The sequence below is a fragment of the Musca vetustissima genome, unplaced genomic scaffold, assembly GCF_032173495.1.
Source record: "Musca vetustissima isolate MV318-11 ecotype Yass unplaced genomic scaffold, APGP_CSIRO_Mvet_v1 utg68149, whole genome shotgun sequence".
Lineage (NCBI taxonomy): Eukaryota > Metazoa > Arthropoda > Insecta > Diptera > Muscidae > Musca > Musca vetustissima.
Window position 1 is genome coordinate 99,644 of NW_026877051.1, and position 19,607 is coordinate 119,250.

The window sequence follows — 19,607 nt, forward strand, 5'->3', positions numbered from 1 at the left end:
TATGAAAGGCAGATAACTGCGGCATATCGACAACACTACACACCTACAATACAATATAAATATCTAGGTGAATTAGGGGCCATACTCGGTGGTATGCCTTCCAATGCTAGGTGATGTTTAACTCAGTTCGCCAAATCTTAATTTCCGGACTAGGCACCTTTTGCTTTTCGATTTTGTTGCAGTTTTTTTTTATTTTTGAGAATTTTCAACCCAATGTGCAGGGTATTATTTATCTATATGTTTTGATATTGAAAGTTTTTGTGATAACGTAGCGTGGTATACTTTTTCCTTATCATAAAAAATAGGAAAAAACAAAATTGACGCATCGCTAACAGGCAAAGCAGAACAAAAAATAATTCTGCGGTTTGGCTTTGTGTGAATCGGTTGGCGTTGTTTCGTCGTAAGAAGTAACTCAGATATCTCGGTATAATATTGCGAAATTTCTATGAGTCATCATAGTCTCAATTAAACTTTTGGTGTGGGAGGCTCATTCTGAAAATCAAGCATAGATTATTCAGATTGCGGCTAACAAAAATAAACCAATGTACCACAAAATCTGTCAAAAAAAAAAATCCACGACTATCTTTCGAAAAAAAAAAAATCCACGCCTATTGCCCATTTCGGGCATATAAAAAAAAGCTCGAGAAAATCTTTAAAAAATCCACGCCTATTGCCCATTTCGGTAGCTCGAAAAAATCTTTAAAAAATCCACGCTTATTGCCCATTTCGGTAGGTCGAAAAAATCTTTAAAAAATCCACGCCTATTGCCCATTTCGGTAGCTTGAGAAAATCTTTAAAAAATCCACGCCTATTGTCCATTTCGGTAGCTCGAAAAAATCTTTAAAAAATCCACGCCTATTGCCCATTTCGGTAGCTCGAAAAAATCTTTAAAAAAATCCACGCCTATTGCCCATTTCGGTAGCTCGAAAAAATCTTTAAAAAATCCACGCCTATTGCCCATTTCGGTAGCTCGAAAAAATCTTTAAAAAATCCACGCCTATTGCCCATTTCGGTAGCTCGAAAAAATCTTTAAAAAATCCACGCCTATTGCCCATTTCGGTAGCTCGAAAAAATCTTTAAAAAATCCACGCCTATTGCCCATTTCGGTAGCTCGAAAAAATCTTTAAAAAATCCACGCCTATTGCCCATTTCGGTAGCTCGAAAAAATCTTTAAAAAATCCACGCCTATTGCCCATTTCGGTAGCTCGAAAAAATCTTTAAAAAATCCACGCCTATTGCCCATTTCGGTAGCTCGAAAAAATCTTTAAAAAATCCACGCCTATTGCCCATTTCGGTAGCTCGAAAAAATCTTTAAAAAATCCACGCCTATTGCCCATTTCGGTAGCTCGAAAAAATCTTTAAAAAATCCACGCCTATTGCCCATTTCGGTAGCTCGAAAAAAATCTTTAAAAAATCCACGCCTATTGCCCATTTCGGTAGCTCGAAAAAATCTTTAAAAAATCCACGCCTATTGCCCATTTTGGTAGCTCGAAAAAATCTTTAAAAAATCCACGCCTATTGCCCATTTCGGTAGCTCGAAAAAATCTTTAAAAAATCCACGCCTATTGGAATGCCTTTGAAATTTTTTACAAAATCGACGCATATTGTCCTTTTTGGGTGTCTCTAAAAAATCTTTAAAAACTCCAGACTTCGGGTCCTTAAAATTTTATTTATTTAATCAGTATTTTGTTTATCGTAACTTATCGCTTAAATATAAAATTAAAAACTAAATAGAAATTCGTAATTCACTTTAAAACATTTTCAAATTCAATAAATTCACAAATCTCTCCTGAGCCTCTCTCAGGGTGATTTTCTTTGTCTCCGGCATTGTCACAAAGAATGCCGCAGCCGATATTAATATCATAATTCCCATGGCCATTAGACTACCATCATTGCCAATGGAGACCTGACTAATTATAACGATTTGTATAATTTGTTCGACTATCACACACACAGCCATACAAAAAGCTTTGGTACGCAGCGGAAAAGATTCACCCATATAGGCAGAACTGACGGGCGCATAAAGACCAGCAAAAAATTGCATACAAATCCAGAGAGAAACCACTGTGGACATTTTATGGCTATTTAACAAATTCATGCTATGCGTCACAATGACCGCCATCGGAACCATTAGACCACCCATAATGAGGGCCCAAATAGATGCTGGCAATTTACGACCCATATTATCGATTATCACCAAAGTCATGCCACTGCCAATGATACGTAAACATGCAGCCAATATAGGGGTCCAGGTGAAACCAATCAGCTGGGTGGAGTATGCCAAGAGACTGGTCAAAATTGCCGAATATGTAAAGGCCAGCAACGCACTGCGAAAGAACAACATTTTCAGCAGCGAAATTAGGCTACGCTGTAGCAATTCTCGTGGTGAAAGATATTCCTGTTCCTGAACATAATGCTTCAGTTCCTCCAGGCGGCGATTTGTTTCCATTGTTATGCTCGGATTCTGTTGTAATTGACTTAGACATTCCAAGGCTGCCGTATCGTTCCCCAAGCGTACAAAATCCACTGGTGATTCGATAAAATAAATTAAAGAACCTGCAGCCAAAATGGCCATAATTATGTCCAATATACCATGAAGGCAGTTAACGGAAAAACTCGACATCACATCCCACTGTGAGGTGGTTATCATTTGTATAGCTATACCAAGACTTAGAGAGAATTGTTCCAGACCCAAGCACACACCACGTATACGATTGCGTGATAATTCACTGGCATAGATTAGATAGGTTGTGATGGCCAAACCCACTGCCATGCCATTTAGATAACGTGCCGCCACCAAGGCATCAATATTGCGGGGAGCACTAGCGAAAATTATACCACCCGCCAAAATTAGAACCGCTGAAGAGGCCTAGAAGAAATGTTACTGGGGTTTTACTGGGTTTGTTAGAGAATTATTCAAAAAAATACCTACCATTATAAATTTTTTGGGTAAAACATAGCCCAGTAATATCGACACCAAGGCACCCAGAGCTACAGCAATAAACCAGCTATAGAGAAAGTGGCGATCCGCATTAATGTCTGACCAACCAACACTTTGGGCCAAGCTCATACCAGCCGAAATGAATATGAAGACACCTGAAATAAAAAAAAAAATAAGTAAACTTAAAAATCGTTAATAAACACACGCCCATTGTCCTTTAGGGATACCTTTAAAAATCGTTAATAAACACACGTCCATTGTCCTGTAGGTATGCCTTTATAAAGCGTTAAAAAATCCACGCCTATTGTGGTTTAGGGATGCCTTTAAAAATCTTAAAAAAATAAACCTATTGCCCTTTAGGGATGCCTTTAAAAATAGTTAAAAAGTCAGCGCCTATTGTCCTTTAAAGATGCCTCTAGAAATCTTTACAATATCCATTGCTATTGTCCTTTAGGGATGTCCTTTTGAAAGCCTTCAAAAAATCTTTAAAAAAAATCCACGCCTATTGTCCTTTTGGTAGCCTTCAAAAAATCTTTAAAAAAATCCACGCCTATTGTCCTTTTGGTAGCCTTCAAAAAATCTTTAAAAAAATCCACGCCTATTGTCCTTTTGGTAGCCTTCAAAAAATCTTTAAAAAAATCCACGCCTATTGTCCTTTTGGTAGCCTTCAAAAAATCTTTAAAAAAATCCAAGTCCTTTTGGTAGCCTTCAAAAAATCTTAAAAAAATCCAGGCCTATTGTCCTTTTGGTAGCCTTCAAAAAATCTGTACACAATCCAAGCATATTGTCCTCTTGGTAGCGTTCAAAAAATCGTTAAACAATCCACGCCTATTGTCCTTTTGGTAGCCTCCAAAAAATCTTTAAAAAATCTCCACCCATTGTCCTTTGGGTATGCCTCCAAAAAATCTCACCTGTTGTCAGTGAACTCAATTGCTTTGAGGAAAAATTTGCCCTTAATGGTGACGGTGGTTGCGGTGCAGCACCCGTGGGATGTATTATCGTTGCTGATTTTTGCATTTTTATAATCGCAGGTGTATTCTCATTCAATATATTTTTTTTAAATAAACCAAGGTTTATTTAAGAATGGTAAAAACAACTGGGTGTACTCCAAGACAGCTTATTAAATATTCCAACTAACTGCTTATAGGTTCTAACAATGACTGATGATATCTCGTGCAAAAAACAAAACGCTTTGTTTTGCAACTGCAGATAAGATTGTGGTCGGTTACACTGGCACGCCGTGTGTGTAAGGTCGGTGAGAGTAATAAAAAAACCCAAGATAAAATATTTCAAATAATTGTGTATAAACAAATTTCTGCTATAGATAGGTTTTATACCCCCAATACGACGGACTACCCGAGGGTAATTCCATGATTTTTTTTTAATTTTTAATTCCATGATAAGGCGTGGATTTATGAAGTTTTTTCGAGCAACAAAAAAGGACTATAGTTGTGGATTTTTTAAAGATTTTTAAAGGCATCCCTAAACCACAATAGGCGTGGATTTTTTAAAGATTTTTAAAGGCATCCCTAAAGGGCAATAGGCGTAGATTTTTTAAAGATTTTTAAAGGCATCCCTAAAGGGCAATAGGCGTAGATTTTTTAAAGATTTTTAAAGGCATCCCTAAAGGGCAATAGGCGTAGATTTTTTAAAGATTTTTAAAGGCATCCAAAGGGCCGTAGATTTTTTAAAGGGCAATAGGCGTAGATTTTTTAAAGTTTTGTAAAGGCATCCCTAAAGGGCAATAGGCGTAGATTTTTTAAAGTTTTGTAAAGGCATCCCTAATAAGGCGGGGATTTTTCAAAGATTTGTATAGGCATCCCTAAGTAGGCGGGGATATTTTAATCTTTTTAAGAGTTTTTAGATAATATTTTTTATAAATTGTTTATTTGGTAATAAATTATTTTATTTACAATATAAATTTGTTAAAATTTTGCTCAAAACATTTTCAAATTTAAAAATTTTCTAAACCTAGCTTGAGCTTCCTGCAGCGTAGTTTTCTTCGTTTCTGGCATTGTTATTACAAATACAACAACAGCAACTAACACCATTATTCCCGTGACTATTAGCATAGCATCTAGAGGCGATAACCACAAAATAATTTGTATTATTTGTTCAACAATAACACACACAGCCATGCAAATTCCCTTGGAATGGAGGGGGAAAGCTTCACCCATATAGACAGAGGTAATTGGGGCAAAGAGGCCATCAATGACATGCAGTGATATCCACATAGCAACAACTGAGGACATCTTATGGCGGTCTAGAATATTAAACCAACTGTCGGTTGCAACTGCCATTGGTATTAGGAGGCCAGCTATGACAAGGGCCCACACTGAACCGGGTATTTTACGTCCCAGGCTATCCATAATGCTCAACGAAGCCAAACTGCCAGCTAAACGTAAACAACCCGCCAAGATTGGTGACCAAGTAACGCCCACAGTTAGCATTGTCATGACCAGGGCATTTGAAACCGCCACGGAATTGCTAAAGGATAACATCATACTGCGAAACAGTATCATCTTGAATAGAGGCACCAGACTCCTTTTGGCAATTTCCCTTGTGGATAAATTGTTTTCTTCCTCCACGTAGTCCTTCAGCTCCGCCAAACGTTGATTTGTCTCCATTGTAATGCCGGCTGTTTTTTGTAATTTATTTAGGCATTCCAAGGCGGCGGTATCATCCCCCAATCGGATATAGTCCAGCGGTTATTCGATGAAATAAATTAACGAGCCCATGGTCAAGACGACCATAAAAATATCCAATATTCCCTGTAAGGCGTCTTGTGACAAACTCCAGGAGTACGGCCATTGCGTAGCCATAATCATTTGCAGCGCTATGCCAATGCTAATGCCTAATTGTTCCAGGCCTAGATTTAGGCCACGTCGACGATTTTCTGACAATTCACCGGCATACATTAGATACGATATTGTGGCCACGCCCACACCGAGGCCATTGAAATAACGTGCCGCAATTAAAGCATCCTCACTGTTCGGAGAACTAACACGAATAATACCACCGACTAGGACCATTACTGAGGCAGCTGCCTGGAAGAGAAAATAACCCAATAAAATTATAATTTATTATTGTAATTTTCGTCAGAGATGCTCTACACCCACCATAATATATTTTTTGGGAACTACATAGACCAATAACACAGCAATTAAGGCGCCCAAAGCCATAGCTATGAACCAGCAATATAATATGTGACGGCTCTCCATTATAAAACCAAAATAAATGAAGCCCAAGCTCTGTATTAGGCTCATGCCACCCGATATGAAGAGGAAAAAACCTGAAAGGTGAATGGAAATATTTTTTTTTAGTTAAAATTATTTTTTAGGAGGACAATGGGCGTGTATTTGTTTTAAACAATATTTAAGAGGATAATAGGCCTGGATTTTTTAAAGATTTGTAGGAGGGCAATAGGCCTGGATTTTTTTAAAGGTTTGTAGGAGGACAATAGAAGTAGATTTTTAACGATTTCTAGGTGGACAGCAGGCGTGCATTAACACTCGTTTCCAACGTAAATCTAGTACATATCCCCTCTTGTATCTGTTGGCACACAGATGACTGCTGACGGCTAAAAGGAAGGACGGAACTGAGATTTTTTAGTGAAGGACTTGCTCTTCACTTCCCCTTCCAGAGCACAATAAAACACGTCCGGCGGAGCATCAAGTTATAAAAGAGTGTATAGATTTAAAAATACCCCCTGCACACGGTGATAGCAATTTATACGCGTGTTGATGATAAGCGAATTTTGATATGATGTCACTTCCTCACTTACCCGCACTGAGAGATGCCATTAGATTCGGTTTAAAGCTTTTCGTCGTTGGTGGCGCTTGCCTTCCTGACGAACTGCTGGTGGGCTCGATTGTATTCGATTTTGCCTGTTCCATATTTATTCACAAATATTAACCCTCAATTCGCTGCCGATTTATTCCACTGGAATATTTGTTGTTAGCGTTAAAGCTTCAGAATATCAATTATAAGAAATAAATTCACATTTATCTAATCAATGTTCAACTTCTTTGTCAAAAAAAAATTTAAACATAAGCGGGGATTTTTTAACATGTAAGCGGGATTTTTTTTATATATTGTCAAGGAAAGATTATCTTTAAAAGGGCATCCCACCACAATAGGCGTGGATTTTTTAAAGATTTTTAAAGGCATTCCTAAACCACAATAGGCGTGGATTTTTTAAAGATTTTTAAAGGCATCCCTAAACCACAATAGGCGCGGATTTTTAAAGGCATCCCTAAACCACAATAGGCGTGGATTTTTTAAAGATTTTTAAAGGCATCCCTAAACCACAATAGGCGTGGATTTTTTAAAGATTTTTAAAGGCATCCCTAAACCACAATAGGCGTGGATTTTTTAAAGATTTTTAAAGGCATCCCTAAACCACAATAGGCGTGGATTTTTTAAAGATTTTTAAAGGCATCCCTAAACCACAATAGGCGTGGATTTTTTAAAGATTTTTAAAGGCATCCCTAAACCACAATAGGCGTGGATTTTTTAAAGATTTTTAAAGGCATCCCTAAACCACAATAGGCGTGGATTTTTTAAAGATTTTTAAAGGCATCCCTAAACCACAATAGGCGTGGATTTTTTAAAGATTTTTAAAGGCATCCCTAAACCACAATAGGCGTGGATTTTTTAAAGATTTTTAAAGGCATCCCTAAACCACAATAGGCGTGGATTTTTTAAAGATTTTTAAAGGCATCCCTAAACCACAATAGGCGTGGATTTTTTAAAGATTTTTAAAGGCATCCCTAAACCACAATAGGCGTGGATTTTTTAAAGATTTTTAAAGGCATCCCTAAACCACAATAGGCGTGGATTTTTTAAAGATTTTTAAAGGCATCCCTAAACCACAATAGGCGTGGATTTTTTAAAGATTTTTAAAGGCATCCCTAAACCACAATAGGCGTGGATTTTTTTAAAGATTTTTAAAGGCATCCCTAAACCACAATAGGCGTGGATTTTTTAAAGATTTTTAAAGGCATCCCTAAACCACAATAGGCGTGGATTTTTTAAAGATTTTTAAAGGCATCCCTAAACCACATTTTTAAGAAACCACAATAGGCGTGGATTTTTTAAAGATTTTTAAAGGCATCCCTAAACCACAATAGGCGTGGATTTTTTAAAGATTTTTAAAGGCATCCCTAAACCACAATAGGCGTGGATTTTTTAAAGATTTTTAAAGGCATCCCTAAACCACAATAGGCGTGGATTTTTTAAAGATTTTTAAAGGCATCCCTAAACCACAATAGGCGTGGATTTTTTAAAGATTTTTAAAGGCATCCCTAAACCACAATAGGCGTGCATTTTTTAAAGATTTTTAAAGGCATCCCTAAACCACAATAATTTTCTAAAGATTTTTTTCCTGCACAATAGATTTTTAAAGGCATTGTTATTCCAAAATAATTTGTATTAGTTGTTCGACAATAACACACACTGCCAAACAAATTCCCTTGGAGTGCAGGGGGAAGGCTTCACCCATATAGACAGAGGTAATAGGGGCAAAGAGGCCATCAATGGCATGCAGTGATACCCACATACCAACAACTGAGGACATCTTATGACGGTTTATAATATTAAACCAACTGCCGGTTGCAACAGCCATTGGTATAAGGAGACCACCTATGACAAGGGCCCACACTGAACCGGGTATTTTACGGCCTAAACTGTCCATAACGCTCAACGAAGCCAAACTGCCAGCTATACGCAAACAACCCGCCAATATTGGTGACCAAGTAATGGCCACAGTTAGCATTGACAGGGCTAGGGCATTTGAAACCGCCACGGAATTGCTGAAGGACAGCATCATACTGCGAAAGAGTATCATCTTGAATAGAGGCACCAGACTCCGTTTGGCAATTTCCCTTGTGGATAAATTGTTTTCTTCCTCCACGTAGTCCTTGAGCTCCGCCAAACGTTGATTTGTCTCCATGGTAATGCCGTCTGTTTTTTGTAATTTACTCAGGCACTCCAAGGCGGCGGTATCATCACCCAAACGTATATGGTCCAGCGGTGATTCAATGAAATAGATTAACGAGCCCATGGTCAGGACGACCATAAGAATATCCAATATTCCCTGTAGGGCGTTTTGTGACAAACTCCATGAGTACTGCCATTGCGTAGTCATAATCATTTGCAGCGCTATGCCAATGCTAAGGCCTAATTGTTCCAGGCCTAGATTTAGGCCACGTCGACGATTTTCTGACAATTCACCGGCATACATTAGATACGATATTGTGGCCACTCCCACACCGAGGCCATTGAAATAGCGTGCCGCAATAAAAACAGCCACACTCTTCGGAGAACTGACACGAATAATACCACCGACTAGGACAAGGACTGAAGCAGCTGCCTGAAAAATTAGAGAAAATTGTAATTTATTATTGTAATTTTCGAGAGAGATGCTCTACGCCCACCATAATAACTTTTTTGGAAATAACATAGCCCAATAAGACAGCCAGTAAGGCACCTAAAGCCATAGCTATGAACCAGCAATAGAATACGTGAGGATTCTCGATTATGAAACCAAAATAAATGAAGGCCAAACTCTGGATCAGGCTCATGCCACCCGATATAAAAAGGAAAAAACCTGAAAGGGAAATATTTTTTAAAGTTGTCTTCTAGGAGGGCAATATGGGTGGATTTTTAAAAATTTGTTTAAAAGCAATAGGCGTGGATTTTTTAAAGATTTTTTTAGGAGGACAATAGGCTTGGATTTTTAAAAGATTTTTGGAGGATAATAGGCATGGATTTTTTAAGATTTTTAGGAGGACAATAGGCGTAGATTTTTTTAGGAGGACAATAGGCGTGGATTTTTTAAAGATTTTTTAGGAGGACAATAGGCGTGGATTTTTCAAAGATTTTTTAGGAGGACAATAGGCGTGGATTTTTTAGGAGGACTATAGACGTGGATTTTTTTAAAGATTTTTTAGGAGGACAATAGGCGTGGATTTTTAAAAGATTTTTGGAGGATAATATGCATGGATTTTTTTAAACATTTTTTAGGAGGACAATAGGAGGACAATAGGCTTGGATTTTTTTTTAAGATTTTTTTAGGAGGACAATAGGCCTGGATTTTTTAAGATTTTTTGGATTTTTTAAAGATTTTTTAGGAGGAAAATAGGTGTGAATTTTTTGATAACCGGTTTTTGATATGATGATGTCACTTCCACACTTACCTGAACTGAGAGATGCCATTAGATTGGGTTTAAAGTTCTTGGTCGTTTGTGGCGCTCGCCTTGCTGACGAACTGCTGGTGGGATTGATTGTATTCGATTTTGGATGTTCCATATTTATACACAAATATTGGCCGACAATTGGTAGCAGATATTTTTCACTGGGTATATTTTTTCGACAAGTTTAAACACCAACCAGTAGAAGGGGACTACTACCAAAACATCAATATTTCTTTGTCCATTTATTGATATTTAAAAAAAATTGATAAGGATAATGATAACAACCGGCTGCGAAGTTCAACCAAAAGCAAGATAATATAGATGATAATTTGTTGTTAGCGTTAAGGTTTCAGTAGGGAAATAATAAAACAACATTGAATTTTTAAAGAATATTTTTATAAGGCGGGCATTATTTAAAGAATATTTTTTCAATGGCTATATAAGGCGTGCATTATTTAAAGAATATTTTTTTAATCTTAGGAATAATTTTTATTATTTTGATTTTATTTTTATTTTACATCAATTTCAAATTAAAGAAATATCGAAATTTTTTCTGAGCTTCGCGCAAAGTTGTACGCTTTGTTTCGGGCATTGTCAGGCAAAAGTAGATGCATGCCAGCAATATCGTTACACTTTCCGCCAATAGAACTCCTCGGTTGCCATAACCAACATTAGCAAGGATAATCGAAAGCTGTATGGCTTCTTCCACAATGACACATGCCCCCACACAATATTGCTTAGCCTTTATGGGAAATGCCTCCCCCATATATGCGGAAGTGATGGGAGCATATGCGCCAGCACAAAATTGGCTGGCCACACACAACACAGCTACATAGGACATATAATGAGTGTTAATTAATCGTTGACGTTCGAGGCATATAATAGCGATGGCCAACATATGACCCCCCACTGCAGCACTTGTTATTATCGAAAGGAATTTTCGACCAATTTTATCGATCACCATCAGTGCCAGGAAACTGCCCAGTAAACGGAGGCAGGCAGCAGCTATGATGGGCCATTCCGTAACATTGGCATGTGCACTGTGTTCTAAAATTTTCGACAGCGGCAAGGAGAAGGTGAAGGCTAACATCATACTGCGGAAGATGAGCATTTTGGCTAATGGACCCAACCAGGCTGTTGGCCGCAGATTTTCCTGTTCACTCAAATAGGCGGCGTGTTCCTGTAACAAAACACTGGTATTCTTGTTGACCTTGGGTGGACGTTGCAGCTTTGCCAAACTATCCAATGCTGATGGTTCATCACCCATACGCAATAAATCCACAGGTGACTCTACAAAATACCAAAGCGATATGGCGGAAAATAGGGCGAATATCATATCCAATACGCCATGTAGACGATTTGCACCAAAATACGACTTCTCCTCCCACTGTACCGAGATAATCATTTGCAAAGCCATACCGAGAGTCAAAGAAAATTGTTCCAAGCCCAGACAAGTGCCACGATTTGTAACACGTGAAATATCCGCGATATGATTTAGATATTGTGTTGTGAGTAGACCCACAGCGATGCCGTTAAGATAACGACCCGCCACAAGGGCCTCCATGGTATTGTGGTCGGCTATAAAGATTATGCCTCCTCCCAACATCAACAAAGAGGATATGCCCTGTAAAAAATTATGATTTTTTTTTAATTCGGAACTTTTGAGTGACCGAAGTTTGACCTACCATTATAAATTTCCTTGGCATATATTTTCCAATTTGCATTGAGACCAAAGTTCCAATTATCATTGCAATAAACCACGAACAATGAAAATGTTGAGTATAGCCAGTCACACGGAATTGGGTCCATTCCAAACCGTGGGCAAATGCCATGCCACCGGAAACAAACATTAGGGCACCTGGAAAGGATCGGATTTTTTAAAGAATATTTTTTCAAGGCGTGGATTTTTTAAAGAATTTTTTTTTTCATCGACCATCTGAGGCGTGCAATTTTTAAAGAATTTTTTTTCATCGACCATCTGAGGCGTGGATTTTTTAAAGATTTTTTTTTCATCGACCATCTGAGGCGTGGATTTTTTTAAGAATTTTTTTCATCGACCATCTGAGGCGTGGATTTTTTAAAGATTTTTTTTCATCGACCTTCTGAGGCGTGGATTTTTTAAAGATTTTTTTTCATCGACCATCTGAGGCGTGGATTTTTTTAAGAATTTTTTTCATCGACCATCTGAGGCGTGGATTTTTTAAAGATTTTTTTTCATCGACCTTCTGAGGCGTGGATTTTTTAAAGAACTTTTTTTTTCATCGACCATCTGAGGCGTGGATTTTTTAAAGAATATTTTTTCAAAGACCATCTGAGGCGTGGACTTTTTAAAGAATATTTTTTCAAAGACCATCTGAGGCGTGGATTTTTTAAAGAATATTTTTTCATCGACCATCTGAGGCGTGGATTTTTTAAAGAATATTTTTTCAAAGACCATCTGAGGCGTGGCTTTTTTAAAGAATATTTTTTCAAAGACCATCTGAGGCGTGGACTTTTTAAAGAATATTTTTTCAAAGACCATCTGAGGCGCGGACTTTTTAAAGAATATTTTTTCAAAGACCATCTGAGGCGTGGATTTTTTAAAGAATATTTTTTCATCGACCATCTGAGGCGTGGACTTTTTAAAGAATATTTTTTTCAAAGACCATTTAAGGCGTGGATTTTTTAAAGAATATTTTTTCAAAGACCATTTAAGGCGTGGATTTTTTAAAGATTTTTTTTTTCATCGACCATCTGAGGCGTGGATTTTTTTAAGAATAATTTTTCATCGACCATCTGAGGCGTGGATTTTTTTAAGAATAATTTTTCATCGACCATCTGAGGCGTGGATTTTTAAAGAATTTTTTTTTCATCGACCATCTGAGGCGTGGATTTTTAAAGAATTTTTTTTTCATCGACCATCTGAGGCGTGAATTTTTTAAAGAATTTTTTTTTCATCGACAATCTGAGGCGTGGATTTTTAAAGAATTTTTTTTCATCGACCATCTGAGGCGTGGATTTTTTAAAGATTTTTTTTCATCGACCATCTGAGGCGTGGATTTTTTAAGAATAATTTTTCATCGACCATCTGAGGCGTGGATTTTTTTAAGAATAATTTTTCATCGACCATCTGAGGCGTGGATTTTTTAAAGAATATTTTTTCTAGGACCATCTGAGGCGTAGATTTTTTAAAGAAGGACCAAACTGAGGCGTAGATTTAGGAAAACAATTTCAAGGACCATCTGAGGCGTGGATTTTTTAAAGAATATTTTTTCTAGGACCATCTGAGGCGTAGATTTTTTAAAGATTTTTTTCATCGACCATCTGAGGCGTGGATTTTTTAAAGATTTTTTTTCATCGACAATCTGAGGCGTGGATTTTTTAAAGATTTTTTTCATCGACCATCTGAGGCGCGGATTTTTTAAAGATTTTTTTTCATCGACCATCTGAGGCGTGGATTTTTTAAAGATTTTTTTTCATCGACCATCTGAGGCGTGGATTTTTTAAAGATTTTTTTTCATCGACCATCTGAGGCGTGGATTTTTTAAAGATTTTTTTTCATCGACCATCTGAGGCGTGGATTTTTTAAAGATTTTTTTTCATCGACCATCTGAGGCGTGGATTTTTTAAAGTTTTTTTTTCATCGACCATCTGAGGCGTGGATTTTTTAAAGTTTTTTTTTCATCGACCATCTGAGGCGTGGATTTTTTAAAGATTTTTTTTCATCGACCATCTGAGGCGTGAATTTTTTAAAGATTTTTTTTCATCGATTTTCATCGTGGATTTGTTTTTCATCGACCATCTGAAGCGTGGATTTTTTAAAGATTTTTTTCATCGATTTTCATCGTGGATTTTTTTTCATCGACCATTTGAGGCGTGGATTTTTTAAAGAATATTTTTTCAAAGACTATCTGACAAAGACCGAACAATGAAAATGTTGAGTATAGCCAGTCACACGGAATTGGGTCCATTCCAAACCGTGGGCAAATGCCATGCCACCGGAAACAAACATTAGGGCACCTGGAAAGGATCGGATTTTTTAAAGAATATTTTTTCAAGGCGTGGATTTTTTAAAGAATTTTTTTTTCATCGACCATCTGAGGCGTGCAATTTTTAAAGAATTTTTTTTCATCGACCATCTGAGGCGTGGATTTTTTAAAGATTTTTTTCATCGACCATCTGAGGCGTGGATTTTTTTAAGAATTTTTTCATCGACCATCTGAGGCGTGGATTTTTTAAAGATTTTTTTTCATCGACCTTCTGAGGCGTGGATTTTTTAAAGAACTTTTTTTTTTCATCGACCATCTGAGGCGTGGCTTTTTTAAAGAATATTTTTTCAAAGACCATCTGAGGCGTGGACTTTTTAAAGAATATTTTTTCAAAGACCATCTGAGGCGTGGAGTTTTTAAAGAATATTTTTTTCAAAGACCATTTAAGGCGTGGATTTTTTAAAGAATATTTTTTCAAAGACCATTTAAGGCGTGGATTTTTTAAAGAATTTTTTTTTTCATCGACCATCTTAGGCGTGGATTTTTTTAAGAATAATTTTTCTGAGGCGTGGATTTTTTAAAGATTTTTTTCATCGACCATCTGAGGCGTGGATTTTTTAAAGAATTTTTTTTTCATCGACCATCTGAGGCGTGGATTTTTAAAGAATTTTTTTTTTCATCGACCATCTGAGGCGTGAATTTTTTAAAGAATTTTTTTTTCATCGACAATCTGAGGCGTGGATTTTTAAAGAATTTTTTTTCATCGACCATCTGAGGCGTGGATTTTTTAAAGAATATTTTTTCATCGACCATCTGAGGCGTGGGATTTTTTAAGAATAATTTTTCATCGACCATCTGAGGCGTGGGTTTTTTTTTAAGAATAATTTTTCATCGACCATCTGAAGCGTGTTTTTTTAAGAATAATTTTTCATCGACCATCTGAGGCGTGGATTTTTTAAAGAATATTTTTTCATCGACCATCTGAGGCGTGGATTTTTTAAAGAATATTTTTTCATCGACCATCTGAGGCGTGGATTTTTTAAAGAATATTTTTTCATCGACCATCTGAGGCGTGGATTTTTTAAAGATTTTTTTTCATCGACCATCTGAGGCGTGGATTTTTTAAAGATTTTTTTCATCGACCATCTGAGGCGTGGATTTTTTAAAGATTTTTTTTCATCGACAATCTGAGGCGTGGATTTTTTAAAGATTTTTTTTCATCGACCATCTGAGGCGCGGATTTTTTAAAGATTTTTTTTCATCGACCATCTGAAGCGTGGATTTTTTAAAGATTTTTTTTCATCGACCATCTGAGGCGTGGATTTTTTAAAGATTTTTTTTCATCGACCATCTGAGGCGTGGATTTTTTAAAGTTTTTTTTCATCGACCATCTGAGGCGTGGATTTTTTAAAGATTTTTTTTCATCGACCATCTGAGGCGTGGATTTTTTAAAGTTTTTTTTTCATCGACCATCTGAGGCGTGGATTTTTTAAAGTTTTTTTTTCGTCGACCATCTGAGGCGTGGATTTTTTAAAGAATTTTTTTTCATCGACCATCTGAGGCGTGGATTTTTTAAAGATTTTTTTTCATCGACCATCTGAGGCGTGGATTTTTTAAAGATTTTTTTTCATCGACCATCTGAGGCGTGGATTTTTTAAAGATTTTTTTTCATCGACCATCTGAGGCGTGGATTTTTTAAAGATTTTTTTTCATCGACCATCTGAGGCGTGGATTTTTTAAAGATTTTTTTCATCGACCATCTGAGGCGTGGATTTTTTAAAGATTTTTTTTTCATCGACCATCTGAGGCGTGGATTTTTTAAAGATTTTTTTTCATCGACCATCTGAGGCGCGGATTTTTTAAAGATTTTTTTTCATCGACCATCTGAGGCGTGGATTTTTTAAAGATTTTTTTTCATCGACCATCTGAGGCGCGGATTTTTTAAAGATTTTTTTTCATCGACCATCTGAAGCGTGGATTTTTTAAAGATTTTTTTTCATCGATCATCTGAGGCGTGGATTTTTTAAAGATTTTTTTTCATCGACCATCTGAGGCGTGGATTTTTTAAAGATTTTTTTTCATCGACCATCTGAGGCGTGGATTTTTTAAAGTTTTTTTTTTCATCGACCATCTGAGGCGTGGATTTTTTAAAGATTTTTTTTCATCGACCATCTGAGGCGTGGATTTTTTAAAGTTTTTTTTTCATCGACCATCTGATGCGTGGATTTTTTAAAGTTTTTTTTCATCGACCATCTGAGGCGTGGATTTTTTAAAGATTTTTTTTCATCGACCATCTGAGGCGTGGATTTTTTAAAGATGTTTTTTCATCGACCATCTGAGGCGTGGATTTTTTAAAGATTTTTTTTCATCGACCATCTGAGGCGTGGATTTTTTAAAGATTTTTTTTCATCGATTTTCATCGTGGATTTTTTTTTCATCGACCATCTGAGGCGTGGATTTTTTAAAGATTTTTTTTCATCGACCATCTGAGGCGTGGATTTTTTAAAGATTTTTTTTTCATCGGCCATCTGAGGCGTGGATTTTTTAAAGATTTTTTTTCATCGACCATCTGAGGCGTGGATTTTTTAAAGATTTTTTTTCATCGATTTTCATCGTGGATTTTTTTTCATCGACCATCTGAGGCCTGGATTTTTTAAAGATTTTTTTTTTCATCGATTTTCATCGTGAATTTTTTGTTCATCGACCATCTGAGGCGTGGATTTTTTAAAGAATTTTTTTTCATCGACCATCTGAGGTCATTTTTTTTCATCGATTTTCATCGTGGATTTTTTTTCATCGACCATCTGAGGCGTGGATTTTTTAAAGAATATTTTTTCAAAGACCATCTGAGGCGTGGATTTTATAACTGACACACATTCCTTACCTCCAGCCATTGAAGCCAAGTGATGACGGCTATACCATGTTGGCATTTTTTTTTTCATCGACCATCTGAGGCGTGGATTTTTTAAAGAATATTTTTTCAAAGACCATCTGAGGCGTGGATTTTTTAAAGATTTTTTTTCATCGACCATCTGAGGCGTGGATTTTTTAAAGATTTTTTTTCATCGACCATCTGAGGCGTGGATTTTTTAAAGATTTTTTTCATCGACCATCTGAGGCGTGGATTTTTTAAAGATTTTTTTTTCATCGACCATCTGAGGCGTGGATTTTTTAAAGATTTTTTTTCATCGACCATCTGAGGCGCGGATTTTTTAAAGATTTTTTTTCATCGACCATCTGAGGCGTGGATTTTTTAAAGATTTTTTTTCATCGACCATCTGAGGCGTGGATTTTTTAAAGATTTTTTTCATCGACCATCTGAGGCGTGGATTTTTTTTCATCGACCATCTGAGGCGTGGATTTTTTAAAGATTTTTTTTCATCGACCATCTGAGGCGTGGATTTTTTAAAGATTTTTTTTCATCGACCATCTGAGGCGTGGATTTTTTAAAGTTTTTTTTTTCATCGACCATCTGAGGCCTGGATTTTTTAAAGTTTTTTTTTTCATCGACCATCTGAGGCGTGGATTTTTTAAAGATTTTTTTTTCATCGACCATCTGAGGCGTGGATTTTTTAAAGATTTTTTTTTCATCGACCATCTGAGGCGTGGATTTTTTAAAGATTTTTTTTCATCGATTTTCATCGTGGATTTTTTTTTCATCGACCATCTGAGGCGTGGATTTTTTAAAGATTTTTTCATCGACCATCTGAGGCGTGGATTTTTTAAAGATTTTTTTTCATCGACCATCTGAGGCGTGGATTTTTTAAGAATAATTTTTCATCGACCATCTGAGGCGTGGATTTTTTTAAGAATAATTTTTCATCGACCATCTGAGGCGTGGATTTTTTTAAGAATAATTTTTCATCGACCATCTTAGGCGTTGATTTTTTAAAGAATATTTTTTCATCGACCATCTGAGGCGTGGATTTTTTAAAGATTTTTTTTCATCGACCATCTGAGGCGTGGATTTTTTAAAGATTTTTTTTCATCGACCATCTGAGGCGTGGATTTTTTAAAGATTTTTTTCATCGACCATCTGAGGCGTGGATTTTTTAAAGATTTTTTTCATCGACCATCTGAGGCGTGGATTTTTTAAAGATTTTTTTTTCATCGACCATCTGAGGCGTGGATTTTTTAAAGATTTTTTTTCATCGACCATCTGAGGCGCGGATTTTTTAAAGATTTTTTTTCATCGACCATCTGAGGCGTGGATTTTTTAAAGATTTTTTTTCATCGACCATCTGAGGCGTGGATTTTTTAAAGATTTTTTTCATCGACCATCTGAGGCGTGGATTTTTTAAAGTTTTTTTTTCATCGACCATCTGAGGCGTGGATTTTTTAAAGATTTTTTTTTCATCGACCATCTGAGGCGTGGATTTTTTAAAGATTTTTTTTTCATCGACCATCTGAGGCGTGGATTTTTTAAAGTTTTTTTTCATCGACCATCTGAGGCGTGGATTTTTTAAAGATTTTTTTTTCATCGACCATCTGAGGCGTGGATTTTTTAAAGATTTTTTTTCATCGACCATCTGAGGCGTGGATTTTTTAAAGATTTTTTTTCATCGATTTTCATCGTGGATTTTTTTTTTCATCGACCATCTGAGGCGTGGATTTTTTAAAGATTTTTTTTCATCGATTTTCATCGTGGATTTTTTTTTTCATCGACCATCTGAGGCGTGGATTTTTTAAAGATTTTTTTTTCATCGATTTTCATCGTGGATTTTTTTTCATCGATTTTCATCGTGGATTTTTTTTTCATCGACCATCTGAGGCGTGGATTTTTTAAAGATTTTTTTTCATAGACCATCTGAGGCGTGGATTTTTTAAAGATTTTTTTTTCATCGACCATCTGAGGCGTGGATTTTTTAAAGATTTTTTTTCATCGATTTTCATCGTGGTTTTTTTTTTCATCGACCATCTGAGGCGTGGATTTTTTAAAGATTTTTTTTTCATCGATTTTCATCGTGGATTTTTTTTTCATCGACCATCTGAGGCGTGGATTTTTTAAAGAATTTTTTTTCATCGACCATCTGAGGCGTGGATTTTTTAAAGAATTTTTTTTCATCGACCATCTGAGGCGTGGATTTTTTAAAGAATTTTTTTTCATCTTCCATCTGAGGCGTGGATTTTTTAAAGATTTTTTTTTCATCGATTTTCATCGTGGATTTTTTTTTCATCGACCATCTGAGGCGTGGATTTTTTAAAGAATATTTTTTCAAAGACCATCTGAGGCGTGGATTTTATAACTGACACACATTCCTTACCTCCAGCCATTGAAGCCAAGTGATGACGGCTATACCATGTTGGCATTGGTGCTGCCGGTGTTTGGGTTCCACCTATTTCACACACAACTGGTGGGGTTGTTGGAGGTTGATCCATTTTGTTTCTCTGTTTATTAAAATGTCCAATTCAAAAATGTTTCGAACTATGACTGCGTACTATCTAGATATCAACTGCAAGACTAAATTTGAATTTTATAAATTATGGGGCCTATGCGAACAG

At 36.3% G+C, this 19,607-nt stretch overlaps 2 protein-coding genes across 2 annotated transcripts; both read right to left on the reverse strand.

Annotated features, from left to right (window-relative positions):
• Window positions 1-1,750: 1,750 nt before the first annotated feature.
• On the reverse strand, window positions 1,751-5,568 carry LOC133321565 (inner membrane metabolite transport protein YdjE-like). The gene is made up of 3 exons (XM_061530651.1): window positions 5,115-5,568; window positions 2,933-3,096; window positions 1,751-2,869 (listed from the first exon to the last, which is right to left on the reverse strand). Exons 1-3 carry the CDS (start codon window positions 5,566-5,568, stop codon window positions 1,751-1,753), a joined length of 1,737 nt encoding a protein of 578 aa, XP_061386635.1.
• Window positions 5,569-5,649: 81 nt separating this feature from the next.
• LOC133321566 (uncharacterized) lies at window positions 5,650-6,837 on the reverse strand. The gene is made up of 3 exons (XM_061530652.1): window positions 6,726-6,837; window positions 6,061-6,233; window positions 5,650-5,988 (listed from the first exon to the last, which is right to left on the reverse strand). The coding sequence occupies exons 1-3, from the start codon at window positions 6,835-6,837 to the stop codon at window positions 5,650-5,652; spliced, it is 624 nt and encodes a 207-aa protein (XP_061386636.1).
• Window positions 6,838-19,607: the final 12,770 nt, after the last annotated feature.